Source organism: Dipteris shenzhenensis, chromosome 7 (genome assembly GCF_047967505.1).
Source record: "Dipteris shenzhenensis isolate YYH24624 ecotype China chromosome 7, Dip_SZ_1.0, whole genome shotgun sequence".
NCBI classification, from domain to species: domain Eukaryota; kingdom Viridiplantae; phylum Streptophyta; class Polypodiopsida; order Gleicheniales; family Dipteridaceae; genus Dipteris; species Dipteris shenzhenensis.
Window position 1 is genome coordinate 2,912,409 of NC_141602.1, and position 17,099 is coordinate 2,929,507.

Consider the following 17,099-nt stretch of genomic DNA (forward strand, 5'->3'; position numbering starts at 1 on the left):
CACCTTATCAATCAAGCATGGTTTGGTCATAAGCCTGATGTGGGCTATTTTCGTGCATTTGGTTGTGTAGTGTATGCACATGTGCCTCGAATTGTATGGCAAACTTGATGACAAGGCAAAGAAGTGGTCTTTATTGGCTACAATAGTGAAAGCAAGGGGTGTATACTATATACAATCCTATGTCCAAGAAGGTTATCACTTGGATGTTCCCTTTGCTGAAAATGTAGATCTGCCCTTTGCAAGTTTTGATAGAAATCATAGTCCTAAAAACCCCTCTGATGGGACGCTGTCCATTTCATTTGATGTTGCACTTAATATGCTAGTGGAAAATCAAAATTTCCAGCATGATATACTTTAGTTAGTGATGCCTCAGTTCTGTCTATGGCTAAACTTGTTTCTCAAGAAGAGAGTGATGATGTCGTAGCACGTGAAAGTACAACAGTGCAAGAAGCAAAATGAGTACCTCGTTGGTTGCTCCACACTCAAGGACAACAAACTTTTGGCACCAATTCCTAGCCGTACACGGAGTGGCACTAGAGACGTTGAAAATGCATGTTTTTGTGAGGTTGCTTAGGTCAGCAGCATACTTGAGGCAGATGAGCTTGATACTTTTGATGATGCATGAGACAATGTGCATTGGATGCAGGCAATGCAAGCAGAAATTGACTCTGTTAAGAAAAACCACACTTGGGAGTTGGTGGACTTGCTTGTCAGCAAGAAGGCAATTGGCACGAATTGGGTGTATAAGCTCAAAAGAAATTCAGATGGGTCCATTGATAGGTACAAAGCTTGCCTTGTAGCAAAGGGCTATGCACAACAGAAAGGCATAGATTATGATGAAACCTTTGCTCCCACTTCTTGTATGACCATTGTTAGGTATTGGCCATATTTCATGGATGGAAGATCCATCAGTTGGATGTTAAAAATGCATTCTTGAATGGGGACCTTTAGGAGGAGGTCTATGTTTCTCAGCCCATTGGATTTGTGGAACCTGGCAAGGAAGACAAAGTATGCAAGTTGAGACCTTGTATGGTTTGAAGCAAGCTTCATGAGCTTGTTATGCAAAGATAGATGCCTTTTTGACTAGGCAGGGAATGCAGAACAGTCTGCATGAGAGTACCCTCTATGTCAGGAAGGGGGGCATTTGTTCATCATGGTTGGTCGCCCTCCTAGCGCCATGTGGCAGCGAGGGAGGATATCTTATCCTCAACTCTAAGGTTGATGTACATATGCCGCCTCCTCCAAGAGGCCGTTCAAAAATGTAGATTTCATGTCCATTTGAATGGTGGACCAGCCACGATGGCTATCATTGTCCGAATGATAACCATCTGAGCTTTAGGAGCAAAGGTCTCACCAAAGACGACACCGTCTACATGAGTATACCCATTCAACACTAGCCTGGCTTTATATTTGTCCAAGCTCCCATCGGATTTGAACTTAACCTTGTACACCCACTCAGTACCAATTACCTTCCTCTTGAAAGGTCTATCCACCAAGTGCCAGGCGTCATTTTTCAAAATATTATCCATCTTTGTCTTCATGGTTGATTCTGGTATATCTTTCGCTTCCTTGAAAGATCTGGGCTCATCGATCTGAGCCACCAATGCATAGTTCACAGTAGAATTCATTGAGATCTCCTTATCCCAAAACATGTCTCGAGTAATTATGTCACCTAAGACTCCTGTAGTGTCCTCATACCACCGTGAAAGCTTCTTCTCCATTGGTGGATCCAAGCCTACCTAATCCTATCCTCTCCAAGCAGACACACCCACATAGAAGCCCTCGCTGCCTATGAGATGCCATACTCTAAAACCCTCTCTATACCTCATGGTAACCACAATAATCTAAAGAAGGAAGCTGATGAAGATGCAACCATGGACCCTCCAATAACGCGCCTACTGGATTCACATCAGAGAGAGCACCAAATAGCTTGGATCCTCGAATCATATAGCCACCTCGAACAACAATTGAGATGTCCTCAGCTATGATGTTTCCCATGCTAGTCTGCACAGAGCTCCTAGTGGGATATAATGATCTGTGGTACACACCACAACCTGTATTCTCCGGTGAACACAACATGAACAAGAACCTTGCACGACACCATGTCTATAGTCTCTGCGACGTCAAGCAATGAACCCCAAACTCATCTGGTACATACCTCCACATCCTTGCTTTGGCTACTAGACTTTCAAATGATCAGGCCATTATCAACCCGCACTTCAGCCCACATGCACGCCTTGGTTGTGACCCGTGGGGGAAGACTGTCGTACTGTTAGACGGCTGGTGCTATCTGGCAACCACTGCTGCCTTGGAACCACTTAACTAGGAAGAAGAATCTAACTCCGAGTCCTGATCCTTAGCTCTACCTTTGGAGTCTGGACCAACACTCTGTGGCCCGATGCCCTCTCTTCCCGCATTGTAGCACTTGCTCTGCTTTTTCTTGTGCACTGTCCAAAGTGCTTCATCTCCAAGTGGAGTGACCCTAAGCTTTCCTGGTAGACAAGAACGGATTCCTCCTCAAGAAAAAGGGAACTTAGATCATCAAAGTCCAGCTGACTCGTGGTGACCTCACGCCTCAACGCTCGGGCAAACCATGTCGTAATCTAGAGGAAGCTTGGTGAAAAAAATGAGTGCTGTCAGTTGACTTGTGGTGAGGGCAACACCCATCTCTTGCAACTCATCATGGAGGACGTTTGCCTGCATCACAAAGGGTTGCATGGTACTCCCTTTGGTGAACTTGAGATTGTATAGTTGTCCCTGCTGCAAACTGATAACACGCATCGCCGAATCCCTTGCATAAAGATCCTCTATCTTAGACCATACCTCAGATGCACTATCCAGGGTATGGACAACCGAAGGTTGAATGTGCCTTCGAGTCCCGATCCTCCTGAAAATCATCCTCTCGGGCACCATCCCAGTTGATAGAGCTATTGGGATGTTCAGGCTTCCGTTCGTAGCCCTGAACAAGCTCCCACAAGCCCTTCTGGATGAACCATATCTTCATGTTAAGCTTCCAATGGCCATAGTTCGTGCCGTCGAGCTTATCCTCCTTATCTTGCATGGGGTCCCATGAAGCTATTCCAGAACTTCGTACTCCTGCTGATCCTAGTAAAAATAGTCCACGACCAGGAGAGAAAAAGACGCAAGGCGAGATGAAGATGTGAAAGAAATTGCCCTGCTGACATCTCCAACACGGACCTCATGATTCCAACAGCTGCTGCAAACAGCCGCCTATATTCTTTGCCACAAGGAATAGTGGCTGACCCTGCTGGCTATCCTTTCCGTGGGCAGACTTCCCCAAACTCCTGCTGCAAGTGGCCGTGGCCAATCAGCGCTGAACTGCTTCCTCAGAGCGTACAAAACTGCTCCAAACAACTGCTGAGATGCACTGTGGAATATCGCCCTCAAACAGACCCTGTGTCAACCTTGCCGCCGACCCCTTGTTGCTGTGGGAACACTGCACCTAAATAGCCGCCTCAGTCCGCAGCAGCAACGCAGCACAAATGCAAATATTATCTGCCTCAGATCTACGTGGCAATGCCCTAGGTTTGCGTGAACTCAGCCCTCTCTTAGTCCGTCATCAACAATGGTGAATGATACCATGTGAGAGTGGTGCACATGCGTAAGCGTGAGAAGATGCAGAGAGAGAGAGAGAGAGAGAGAGAGATCCATGGATAGCAACTGTATATATCATCCAACCTACATTTTTCTTATCTAGCAAGTGAGAAGATAAGTAAAATATCCACTTCTCTCCTACTATATGAGAAACACCTTTATCTTACAATTTTGATCACACAATTCATGCACCAATTTTCATGTATTTTTGGCTTCGGGTGCCTAGTAAGCTATCATCGACCCCCCCTTGGAACCCCCCGATGACAATCTTAGGGGGGACATTGCCCCCCCTATACCCCCTTCATAGAATGGGTATAAACATGCCTGGGTCCAAAGCATGGCAAAAAACAATCTCTGAAAAAGATCAGGCTCCACATACGATAATCTCTCACTTGGAGACCGATCGTAGTAAATCCATTGTTACTACACTCACTGAAATTCTTTGGATCAGGCTATATCTCATATCGTTCCTCATTCTCGAAGACAATTTGACATTGAGCAAGAGCTCAACTTCTCGCTCGTTACCACATTAGTCAACATGTCTTCAGGATTCTAACTAGTGTGTATCTTTTCCAGCTTCAACTAACCATCCTCCAAAGTAGATCGGATAAAATGATATCTGAGTTGTATAAGTTTGGTCCTTGAATGGAAGGTTGAATTCTTTGCGAATGAATAGAATCAAGCTACCAATTGCTAATGCATATGGAACCCTTGACATATACTCAATCTCCTCCTGTGTCTTGGGATACATGTCATTGCATAATCTAAAAATGATTAGCCAAAGGTGTAGAAAAAGGTTTTGCATTTTGCATTTCAAACCATTCTAATACCTATGTCAATTTGTGAATTTTCATGTCTCTTGTTATTCTCATGCTAAGGATTTACTTTGTAGCACCCAAATCCTTCATTGCAAATGTATTGGCTAAGTTTCTCTTGAGCACATTTATATCTTGCATGTTAAGAGCCTACAACAAGCATGTCATCACCATACAATAACAAGATTACGTACCTACTATTGTTTAGTTTACGAGAATAAAAACAATGGTCTGAATGACATCTACTAAAACCTTGTTCTGTTGTAACCCATCAAACTTCTATTCTAGTGATGTAAACCTATAAACCTTCAAATATTACTGCTTTAGAGCTTGCTTTAACCATTCAAACTTTTCTTAAACTTGCATAGCAATTCCTCTTTTCCTTTGACCTCGTATCCCTATGGCTAGTACATATAAATATCTTCATCTAAATCTCCATAAAGAAAAGTTGTCTTCACATCTAATTGCTCAAGTTGCAAATCCCCTCCATGGATACAATCCATAGCCAAAGGGCTGCTCAAAGTGAGGAAAAGAATGCTCCAAAGATGGCCCTATGAGAGACACACGGAGTGGGGAAGGGGGAGCCTCTTATAGGCCCCAATCACTATAGTTGGCTGGCCAATAGACCGACCAGCTCGGTCGGCTTACCTAACTTTGGTTGGATCAGGTTAGGATTGGATTGATGAATCATGCAAGTTGGTTCAACCTACCTTGGTTGGGGCCCAATTTGGGTGCCCAACCTAGCCGTAGCACTTGCCTAACCTAGTATCCAAGCCTACCTAATCCTATCGGGGTCACACCCATATAGAAGCCCTCTCTCATGCCGTACTCCAACAAGAACCATGGGGCAGAACAACCAATGATTACCAGAAGATACATGTCAAAATAGGGGGCTAGTGGTGTACAAAATGCAATAGAAATTGTGGCATAACCCGGGAACAACATGCAGTTCTACAAACAAGAAATTCACCAAGGGAAGACATCAAAAAGTTCAAAAGGCACCTGATCTAGAGGTGGAGAGGGGCAAATAGGCAAGACCCAGGATCCCCAAAGAGGAAAGAACCTACAAACTCTACCCCACAAGGGCACCTGATCTAGAGCTGGAGAGGGGTAAATAGGCAAGACCCAGGATCCCCAAAGAGGAAAGAACCTACAAACTCTGCCCCACAAGGGAGGTAGAAGATGAACATCATGTAGTCCTAAGTTGTAGAGCCTATGCACACATCAGAAAAGGATATGGGGATAGCAGAGAAAATCTAAAAAGTCTATAAGAACAAGCAGCCAAAAGGCTAGGAATCTACTTAAGAGAAGTTTTGGAGCACCACAACAAGGTACTCGGGTGAGCACACAAGCTAGCACAACAAGTACTGACTATATAACAATTTTGTGAGAGGTTTATTTCACTAGATGTAAAAGACCACTATTAGTTTAATAGTGGTCGCCAGTCCCATATATCCTGAGTGGACTTCAATACAATATCATATCATCTCTCTCTCTCTCTCTCTCTCTCTCTCTCTCTCTCTCTCTCTCTCTCTCTCTCTCTCTCTCTCTCTCTCTCTCTCTCCCCCCCCCCCCAGCCAGGGTTTTGCCCTAAGCACTCTACGGTTGATCATTTGGATTTTGGGAGGTTTGAAAGCTCTACATAGCTTCCAAAATAAATGCAAGAAGGTGCATCTCTGGAATTGGAAAATGAGAAAGTTTATGTACACCATGCTTGTGTAGAGAATAATCCTTTATGGATGCCCCCCTTGGGCAGCTAGGCTATCTAGGACTCACTGGGAAAGAATATAAACTTTACATAAATGCTTCCTAATAGGGGAGTTAGGGGTTAAGGCATAGACACCCTACCCCATCGTGCTGGCTGAAACAGGTATGATACCTCTAGAAGGGGAAGCATTGTGTCAATTCATGGCATACCTCAACAAAGTTGAGAAGATGAATGACAGCAGGATACCAGACAGAGCAATGGAAGCTACACAACTCACATGATAGCATAGAGAGGGGATGAAGTGGATGGAATCATGGGGTATAACTACTGTTGATATACCAAAAGATGCATGTAAAATAAGAGAGATTGTGATGCTGAAAATGGTACAAAAAATATGGCAAAACCCAAGGACAAAAATGCCATTTTATAAACAAGAAATTAACTCAATGGACAGTTATGGAATGTAGAAATACCTTGGGGATGACATATCAACATTTAAAACACATCCGATTTGCAAAATCGGAACTAGTTCACATGATCTCAAGGTAGAGAGGGGTAGATGGGCAAGACCTAGGATCCCCAGAGAGGAAAGAATCTGCAAAATTTGCCCCACAGGAGAAGTAGAAAATGAACAGCATGTACTCCTCAAAATTAGAGCATACGCACACATCAGAGAAGGCTATGGGGAAAGCAGAGACCTAAAGAATCTGCTGGAGCAACCAACCAAAAAGCTAGGAAGCTACTTAAAAGAGATTTTAGAAAATCGCAGCAAGGTATTGGGTCTAGCTCACAAGCTAGCCCAACAAGTACTCACTACATGACAAAGCTGTAAGAACTTTTTCTTCATTCGATGTCAGGGATCACTATTAGTTAATAGTGATCGCCACTCCCCTAGATCCTAAAGGGTCTCACGAAGGCTTTAATACAATCATATCATATCATCTGTGTGTGTGTGTGTGTGTGTGTCTCTCTCTCTCTCTCTCTCTCTCTCTCTCTCTCTCTCTCTACTGCAGGTAGTGTGAGGGGTGAATCACCCATAAAAAGCCACTTTTAGGGGCTGTCGAACCTACCCAAGCCCTGCTAGAAATTGCCCCCACCTCGTCACCCCCCAAAAAAACTATCTCAAACCTGCAATAATCCACAAATAGGTAGCAAAAACCAACCCAAAAATGTTGTTAGGAGGAGAATGCAACAATTGAAGGAAGCTGTGAACAGAAAGACAACCCAAACACCTTCAAAGATACTACATGATCCTGTACAGGGACACTAGAGGTAATTCCTGCTCTTGATTACATTGGGGGCAAGAAGGTTGTTTACAATGCCTACATGAGGACACGTTGAAGACACACGGGGAAGCAAGCACTAGAAAAGGCCACGACAACCTACTCAGAAGGGACACCTAATAAACTTGCAAAAGATGTCCTTGTCAGTCTCAGTAAAAGGTGCCTTGAATTGATAAAAAAGATAGACAATCTAGAAGCCACAAATGTGGCCTTGCTAGCTAAGAAAGCACATGTGGATAAGACACTAACTGAATTGAATTAAGCAATGGGGGAAGATGTAGGAAGAATGGAGGAAGAAGAAAGCCAAGAGAGAAGAGCGGGAAAAGGAAAATGCAGAGTGGAAATTTGTCAAAACCAACCTCTAGGACAAAGTGCATGCAATAGGGATTGAATTATAGCAAATCAAGGATATGAAGGGGAGCCAGGAAGGAATTTGTAAAGTCGTGGAAGAGCTTAAAGTAGAGAATACCAACCTCAGGAAAGATATTGCAGTGATGCAGGCCATAATTCATTGGAAGCACACTGAACTTAAACAGTAAATTGGCAAATGGGAAGCAAAGATGTTGGAATGGAAGGATGTGGTAAAAAAAGGCACATCAGGCCTTAAAAAGGAGATCATATCAAATGCCCTTGAACAAAACAAGTGGTAGACAAGAAATCCTTAAATGTATTGGTCAAAGGCTTACCAGTAGGAGATATCTCCATGGCGGATGCCACTACCCTGTTCACCAAGATGGGGGTCAACCTCAATTGTGAGGCAACCTGCAAGGCTAATGCACCATCAAGGCCATCGGTGGTGAGATTCTAGACTAAAGTGGACAAGTCTACTCCTAGGCAACATTGAAGGGAACTAGGAATTTTTCGGATGATGGTCTCACCCTATTACAATAAGAGCATCGGTGGGAAGGAATGGTAAAAGTGATGGCAGAAAGGTAGGACGCAGAGAAGGTAAGGTGATCATCTAAGAGAGAACCGAAAGAGTAGAAAGGGAAGAGAGGGAGGAAGGTGAACTATGATGGTGTCACGGCCTAGAGACAAGAGCACAAAAGAGATAAGAAACATCTGTGTGGAATTGCAATGGCACCCTCTGGTCCTCGACGGGTTCTCAGAAACATACACTGATAGAGATGTGATTTTTGACATGGAGACCCATGAGAGCCTATAGAGGGAATTTGCGATGGCGGAGAGAGAGTGGTATATGAGGATTTGGTGGGGTGGCAATCCTTTTTAGGTCACACTTGAGACCCTCTATATATGTGATGTGGAAGGAGGAGCATGCACCCCAATCTTCATTGTGCAAGATGTTATTTCCCACTGGACACATGTGGTCACCACAGAGGACAATAGCCCATATGAGAAAATATTTGATGATATCTCGAAGTTCTCGAGGCAGAGAGATATCCTCCTCCTAGGTGATTTAGATGCACATAAAGAGGGCAGGCAGGTGGATCTACTTGACTTCGAGGCTGATTCCCTCAAAGTACCAGAAATAGATCCAACAGAGCTTTGGATAGCAAGGCAGATGCATTGCATATTATGGGATATGGCTGACACCTACTAGATATGGGAGTAGTTCATGATTTGATCATATACAAAGGTCTTCTGAGATGGATGTTGTCAGGAGGGCACACCTGCTTCCTGCATGGAGGGGGGATGAGCACATTGGATTATTTGTTGGGATCTTCATCTTTTGTGTCACATGTACATGATCTCACTGTCCCCCCAATTAGGCATTGACCACTCCTATCTGACATTCAACATCTTGACCTCCATGACAACCATAGGATGAGTCCACCAGCCCCCACTCGGGTCCATGTGCACTTTGATCATTCCCTTGATGCAGTATACATGAACCACCTATCCCGCAAGCTACCAAATTTTCTTGGAGATGATTTAGACATTGCCCATGCCTCAGACACTCTAATAGTAGTGGTTGACTTGATCGACAAATTGGCCAGAGCGAAGTACTTCACTAATATTGATTTGCATATTGGTTATCACCATATCCGCATTTATGTGAAACATATACAAAAAATAGCCTTTTGGACTAGGTTTGGTCATAAAACGAGTTTCTCATGTTACCTTTTGGTTTGACCAATGCTCCTTCGACCTTCCAACAAATGATGAACAACTTGTTCCGAGATCATCTGTGGTAAGATCTCCTCCAAGCTCCATACATCTTGGACGGGGGGGGGGGACCAAGAGTTCCCCACCAAGATCTAATTCTATCGCAACCACTTCTTAAGAGTCTCAACCCATTGAGGTGAGAGTTGCAGGGATACCCAGAGAGCAACGGATCTATATACTATTTGTCTGCCCAACCTATAATGAGATTCGGGGGCGATACCACTGTCTGTATCAGGAGGGGAGCGGGTTTGGTCCACTCTCATGAGACGACTGATCCAATTCCATGACCAGGTGTGCATTGGGCTATATTTGTTTGAGATGCACTGACAGAGGGAGACACTATTGCAACAAATCAGACGGTAGCAAGAGCTACTAGGCCATAGGATACAGAGACAGATTGAACACAGTCACGGACTACTATGCATTTGAGTAAGCTCTAGGACACAGTGGAGTGCAAGAGGAGCTAGCTTATATGAGGGCAGTCTGGATCAACAGAGAGAGTCGACACAATGCTAATGAGAGAGGGATGCAGAGACCACACTCGACACGGAGAGTGACTGGAGCACACACTATTGAGGTCCGATCTATCTCAACTTTTCTCAGAGGAGATCGCCAGAGAAGAGGACTCACTCTAGATATAGTTCAGTGGGTTTTGAGATCGAGGAGACCACGCTTCCTGTAATAGCGAGAGGCATCCCGTCGACTGGTGCAAATCTTGGATATCTTTGTAGCCCACCAAAAAGCCACCACGGTGTCGGGTTTTGGCTATTGAGTCAGCCTCTCATTTCTAGATTTTTGAGATATATAGTTTATTTTAGCATATCACTCAAGAAGGGCCTCAGCATGCCCTTTCCTACAGCCCTCAGTGAGCTCTAGCTTAGCTAGAGAGATAGTGCTTCCATGACCTCCAGACAAAGAGAGGTCTTTTTGATACATTGGCGAGACCGACAACCATGTATGCAGCACCCTTCTGGGAATGTGATCTATCAACAACTGAGTGTCGCATAGGGATATGTTGCAACCAAAGGTGGACTCCTCAAGTATTGCTACATTATATCATTGTCAAATAAATCAAGTATCAAACTCAACATAGGGATATGGTGCAACCAAAGGTGGACTCCTCAAGTATTGCTGCATTATATCATTGTCAAATGAATCAAGTTTCAAGATCAACATATGAAGTCATCACATCATGCATTGTTATATCTATCCTTCTCTCATGCATCATTATATCTATCCTTCTCTCATGCTCAGTTGAATGTGAAAAATAAGTGCATAGAGGTGGCAAAGCTATGTTTGAATGGTGTATAGTATCACCTATAACAAATTGATATGGACTTGCTAGCAAGATCAATCACCTCATGCATACAATCATAACAAAGTAAAACAAGGAACAAGTGTGTGGAAACTATTGTATTCCCTCACACAGCTAAGAGAACCTAAGAGCATAATGACTTGTGAGAGCTTGGCACATGCCAACTTAATGCTATAGCTTATACAAAGTAAGAATTAAATTTAGTTAAAGTATGCTCGAGCTTTCCTCAAACTTGATTTCCACCTAGTCTAATGCTGTCAAATCCCTTCTAAACTAGCAATTTTGGAGGTGGTTTGGTGCTCTATGCTAGAGACTTACCCATGGACTGTTGAGAGTTTTACCCATGAGAATACTATGTCAAAGATACCACTATGGGGCTTATGCAAATTGTCCAACTTGAAGTGAATTTGTGGTGCACTGCGATAGCACTAATGTACATCAGCCAATGGAGCTCACTCTTGACCTTCCTTATCCCATTTCCATCTGTAGGTGCCCTTAACACACTAAGCATATTTAGTGGGACTATAGCTCCAAGCACCTTAGGACTATATACTACCATTTTTTCCCTAAATACGGTTGATCTCATCTCATGGGATTGACTCAAGTGGCACATCCATGGTGTATTGGAAGGGAGGAAGCCTATCCATATGAATACCATGCCTGGCAAACCATGCGGATATATGTGCCTACCATGTGTTTGCTACTCTCTGCTAGTCGTTTGGATGACTCTAAGGCTAGCCTCATAGTCTTCAGTGAGGTAAGGCCCAAACTCTATGTATGAATGTCACTATCTGAAAGATGGCATCAACTTGGAGAGATGCCATGGCGAACTCTGCCTGTACTATCTCATGTGGGACTGAGGGCTTACTCGAAATCATCCTAGACCCCATGATCAATTGTAGTCTCTCAAATCTCCTCCATTGTGCCAGTGGGAGATCACTCCCCTAGAAGGGTATGCTTACATGGCAGTCGGCCATACCAGAATGTAAAAGAGCCATATATCCTATCACTGTGGGGAGTCCTCTCTCCAAGCTCTCATGCGTCTTAGTGTAAAAAATCATGTCTTTGTTGGGATACGTTTTTTAGTCTAGAAAGGAAAAACATTGATATAGAGGAGAAAGGGAAGCATGATATTATTTGGGAAGGGTGCCAAAATGTACTTCATCTCTGCCAACAACTCAGCTACTCAAGCTAGCTCAATCAAGCAAGAGATGGTGTGAAAGTTAGCAATAATGTTAACAAAGATGATCTCTACAAAAAAGTGAAAGAGCAGGAAGCCAAAGAAGTCAACAAGCTCATCGTACGCGTGGATGGATTAGTAGATGGCTACTTTAGAGTTTCAAAAGGTCTCACATACCTTCTATCTCAAATATATATGATGTTTGATTGATCATTTAAAAAAAGTTAATGGCAACAATTTTCAAATTAGTTAAAAGAAAGGAATCGACAACATCCAAACAAAAACGAAGCTATTATTAACTTTTAGGGGAGTCCTCTCTCCAAGCTCTCATGCGTCTTAGTGTAAAAAATCATATCTTTGTTGGGATATGTTTTTGAGTCTAGAAAGGAAAAACATTGATATAGAGGAGAAAGGGAAGCATGATATTATTTGGGAAGGGTGCAAAAATGTACTTCATCTCCGCCAACAACTCAGCTACTCAGGTAAGCTCAATCAAGCAAGAGATGTGTGAAAGTTAGCAAAGGAATCGACAAAATCCAAACAAAAACGAAGCTATTATTAACTTTTGGGGGAGTCCTCTCTCCAAGCTCTCATGCATCTTAGTGTAAAAAACCATGTCTTTGTTGGGATACGTTTTTGAGTCTAGAAAGGAAAAACATTGATATAGAGGAGAAAGGGAAGCATGATATTATTTGGAAAGGGTGCAAAAATGTATTTCATCTCTGCCATCAACTCAACTACTCAGGTAAGTACAATCAAGCAAGAGATGGTGTGAAAGTTAGCATTAATGTTAACAAAGATGATCTCTACAAAAAAGTGAAAGAGCAGGAAGCTCATCGGATTAGCAGATGGCTGCTTTAGAGTTTCAAAAGGTCTCACATACCTTCTATCTCAAATATATATAATGTTTGATTGATCATTTAAAAAAAGTTTAACGGCAATAATTTTCAAATTAGTTAAAAGAAAGGAATCGATAAAATCCAAACGAAAACGAAGCTATCATTAGGAAAAAAGGGAGCTCATTTTGGGGCCTTTTAGAAGAGAGAGAAAATAGGCTCTCAACCAATTAGGAGTGGGCCAACGTAACGTTGAAAATTCAACAAAAGAAGATGAAAATAAGAAAAAGAAATAGTACTATATGTTCGTAGAAGCATGTCACATTAATGAGGTGATCTGATTTGAATCTTTAGAAATCTATTTTCTGTGCAGAATTTGATGATTCTGACACCGCAGACGCGTTCGAAACGGCCCAAAACCCCAAGAACGGCACTGGAAACGTTGGAATCGGACATCCGGAGGCTCGGAAACGGTCAAAAAAGGCCGAAAAACGCGATTTGCAGCAAAATGCGATATGGCACTTTTGAAATTTCAAAAGGTGCCAGATCGCATTTTGCTGCAAATCCCACTTTTCGGCCTTTTTTGGCCGTTTCCGGGCCTCCGGATGTCCGATTCCAGCGTTTCCAGTGTCGTTTTTGGGGTTTTGGGTCGTTCCGGACGCGTCTGCGGTGTCAGAATCACCAAATTCTGCACAGAAAAGTGTTGCTCTTATATGAACATGGAATGTAAAGCATGTGAAAGAATATATTTATTTCTTTTCACACTGACATTTCTCATGCAAGTATCCATATTTTCTTGCTTTTGTAGAGAGAGAAAAGAGAAAATAGTGAATTTCTTACAGGGCCCCAAAATGAGCTCCCTTTTTTCCTAATGTATTAACTTTTGGGACTTATTTTTCTAGACTAAACCTCTTGCCTAACCACAAAGTTCGAGCCCACGTCTTGTATCTAAAATTTATGTCATTTTAAAAAAATTGCATGCAATAATTTTCAAATTAGTTAAAAGAAAGGAATCTAAAAAATCCAAACGAAGCCGAAGCTATTATAAACTTTTGAAACTCATTTGTCTAGGCATTAACCTCTTGCCTAACCACAAGGTGAAAGACGGCCGAAGTTTGACCGCACACATTATATCTAAAATCTATGTCATTTTAAAAAAATTGCATGCATCTCAAAGATATGTGATGCTTGACATGATACCACTTAAAGTGCAAGTTACTTGTACTTAAAAGCTTTAGAGTTTTAAAAGAAAGGAATCGAAAATTTATGTCATTTTAAAAAAATTGCATGGCATTAACCTCTTGCCTAACCACAAGGTGAAAGACGGCCGAAGTTTGACCGCACACATTATGTCTAAAATTTATGTCATTTTAAAAAAATTGCATGCATCTCAAAGATATGTGATGCTTGACATGATACCACTTAAAGTGCAAGTTACTTGTACTTAAAAGCTTTAGAGTTTTAAAAGGTCTCACATACCTTCAATCTCAAATATATGTGATGTTTGATTGATCATTTAAAAAAAGTTACAATAACAATTTTCAAATTAGTTAAAAGAAAAGAAAGGAATCGACAAAATCCAAACGAAAGCGAAGCTATTATAAACTTGTGAGACTCATTTCTCTACCACGTGAAAGATAACCAAAGTTCGAGGCCACACCTTGCACGGAACAACGAAGCCGAAGCTATTATAAACTTTTGAGACTCATTTCTCTAGGCTAACCTCTTGCCTAAGCACAAGGTGAAAGACGGACCGCACACGTTATATCTAAAATTTGTGTCATTATGATGTAGGTCCGAAGCTATTGTAAGCAATTGTCTGTAACTTTGAGACCTTTACCCGCCGGCAAAATTCATTTCTCTAGACAAAACCTCTTCCTAACCACTACTAGGCCAAAGTTCGACCGCACACTTTCATGTATGAAAGTCACAAAACGAATCTTCAACTTAGGTTGCGCAACAGAGGGATGAGTGGCAAAAATGATTCATTGATCGCACGAACGTTCCCGTAATTGCACTTAAGGAAGAATTTTTACGAGTGCCACGTTCCAAGCATGAGAGCCCAAGGAATGGGAGCTCCTGCCACTCAGGTGCTGAAAAGTATTTCCACTTTATGAGAAGACGCTATTGTTCTTCGATTCATCAAAAAATTGCCAATCTTCTGGCAGCAGACTGTAATACGCTTACCCTGTCATAGAATAGACTTCACTGATTTTCAAGGGCATCCTTACAGCTTCGCTGTCGCTGCCACGGTTAGCATGCCCCAGACAAAAACCGACAAAATATGTCCTCTAGCTTGAAATAAAGTGGCGCCATTCGGGTTGGCCGAGCCGCTGAAGCTTGGAGACGAAGTGACATTTGTTGTGATTAATGAGCTGCATGGTAAGACAGTTCAAAATATGTCATATGGTACATGAATCCTTTCTGCTGTAAGTTCAGCAACCCTTTAAAAATTGTACCTTGAGGACGATGGATATGAACAGCTTCCCACGCCTGCAAGCGTCAATGAGAGGATGGGCATGAAAGCAATAATATCTATCAGTTCTACATAGCACTATAGAACTTCAAAACACGAAAACATTTACATGTCTAGCATCCAAATAACCATCACACAGATCCAGGGCCCAGGGGTAAGAAAAAAGTCCGTGAAAGTATCAATGCTATATAGCTTACTTGGATCGGTGGTGGTAATCTGAGCACAATTGTTAAAATTGCAAGCGTCGGAAGCCTGGTTACTCTTTTGAAAGTAAGCGTTAAACGCATAAGACGCGTGGGCAGCGAGAGTATCAGGATTGTAGCACTGTCCCCCAGACGAGATCTGGGTACAATCAACATTTCCTTGATTGGTTTGCTGCCCACAAGCCCAGTCCAAGGCGTTCTGAAGGTCCGAAATGGTTGCATCCGACCTTGCAATGCACCAGGTACCCGTAGTCTGGTGGATGACGACAGAAGCCGCTCGTAGAGGACGTCTCTCTTCAACACTGTGTCGTTCGATTCTGGCACCATTAGAAACTGACGGAGACAACTTGTTAGTCGAGCCTTAGAAATTCGAGAAAAAACAAGCACGTAATAGGAGAATCATGCTAGTAGTTATCGTGCTTAGAAAACTCGTGCTTGACTGTCTAACGACCGTAAAGCTTCTTCGCGACTCGCGAGCCCCCGGCGGTCTCCTAGCTGAAGCTACGTGCATCCTCGATCAACTCCCACGAGCCGCGACTACATTGCAATGCTGGGTTTGATGGAGGATACAGAGAAAGGAGAGCGGGTTCGGCGGTGCCGACGTCGACGGGGAACATACCTTGGCAGAAGAAGCAAACTAAAACGCACAGGGTAAGCTGAACGAAGGCTACTTGGGGGATGGTATAGGGCATTGATGCACGCATGTTTAAGAAAAGGAGGAGACGCAACAGAAAGAGGAGAATAGGAGCCTGCAGCTGTGCGACGGAGAGGGAGGCTTAAGTGAAAAGAGGAGAGCGGTGGAGAACTGACTGAGGTGGTGCGGCACGGCAGCCAATGGCTCAAATCTCATCAGCAACAATGCAGGGCTTTTGTCCGCATCAATTTACAATTTCTTTCAAAGGGAAAAACCAATGCAGATTTTCTTTCCGTCACCGTCCTCTCATCATCAGCATCATCCCTGAGCTACGCCGGCGGCGCGTAGTCCGTCAGAATTTCTCAGAAATATTAAGAGACGGAGAGCAAACGGCTACCTACATCGTCTCTTGGACAGCCCGACAAAATTTGGTGCAGGGCCAGGCCGTCCCTCCAAGTTCCAACGGCTACTGTCCCACTGACCTTGGCCAGTCCCGACGTCTCGTAAGTCGTAACCATTATTACACACCTCACTAACATGCACTTAAACCTCTTGACCAATCGTTGCGATGCCGAGCGATATTGGAATCCATTATCCAACATTGTCCATTGGAAAGAAAGCTGCCTCAATAAAGCTGAGGACTCCATTCGTCACAACCATGGGAGTCATCTCTCCGTTCTTGATTGAGCACCAAGGTCTTCGAGTTTCATACACGACGAAAGCGCCAAGTGGAAGGAGCCTCTTGCTTACACATTTTCCTCTCACGAATAGCATAACTTGTGCACATATGATGGCTTAAAAACTAGGAGCCTCTTGCTCCTCTCACGGGTAGCATAACCCGTCTATGACAGGTTAAAAACCTGCTCCGTTGGTCTCAAGGTGTAATTTCAAGAAATAAAATTTCAAG

The 17,099-nt window shown here is 43.1% G+C and overlaps 1 protein-coding gene across 1 annotated transcript; it reads right to left on the reverse strand.

Moving 5' to 3' along the window:
* Positions 1 to 14,847: 14,847 nt before the first annotated feature.
* LOC147899818 (glucan endo-1,3-beta-glucosidase 2-like) lies at positions 14,848 to 16,446 on the reverse strand. The gene is made up of 4 exons (XM_087377446.1): positions 16,178 to 16,446; positions 15,553 to 15,891; positions 15,339 to 15,372; positions 14,848 to 15,254 (listed from the first exon to the last, which is right to left on the reverse strand). The coding sequence occupies exons 1-4, from the start codon at positions 16,260 to 16,262 to the stop codon at positions 15,107 to 15,109; spliced, it is 606 nt and encodes a 201-aa protein (XP_087233572.1). The 5' UTR covers positions 16,263 to 16,446; the 3' UTR covers positions 14,848 to 15,106.
* Positions 16,447 to 17,099: the final 653 nt, after the last annotated feature.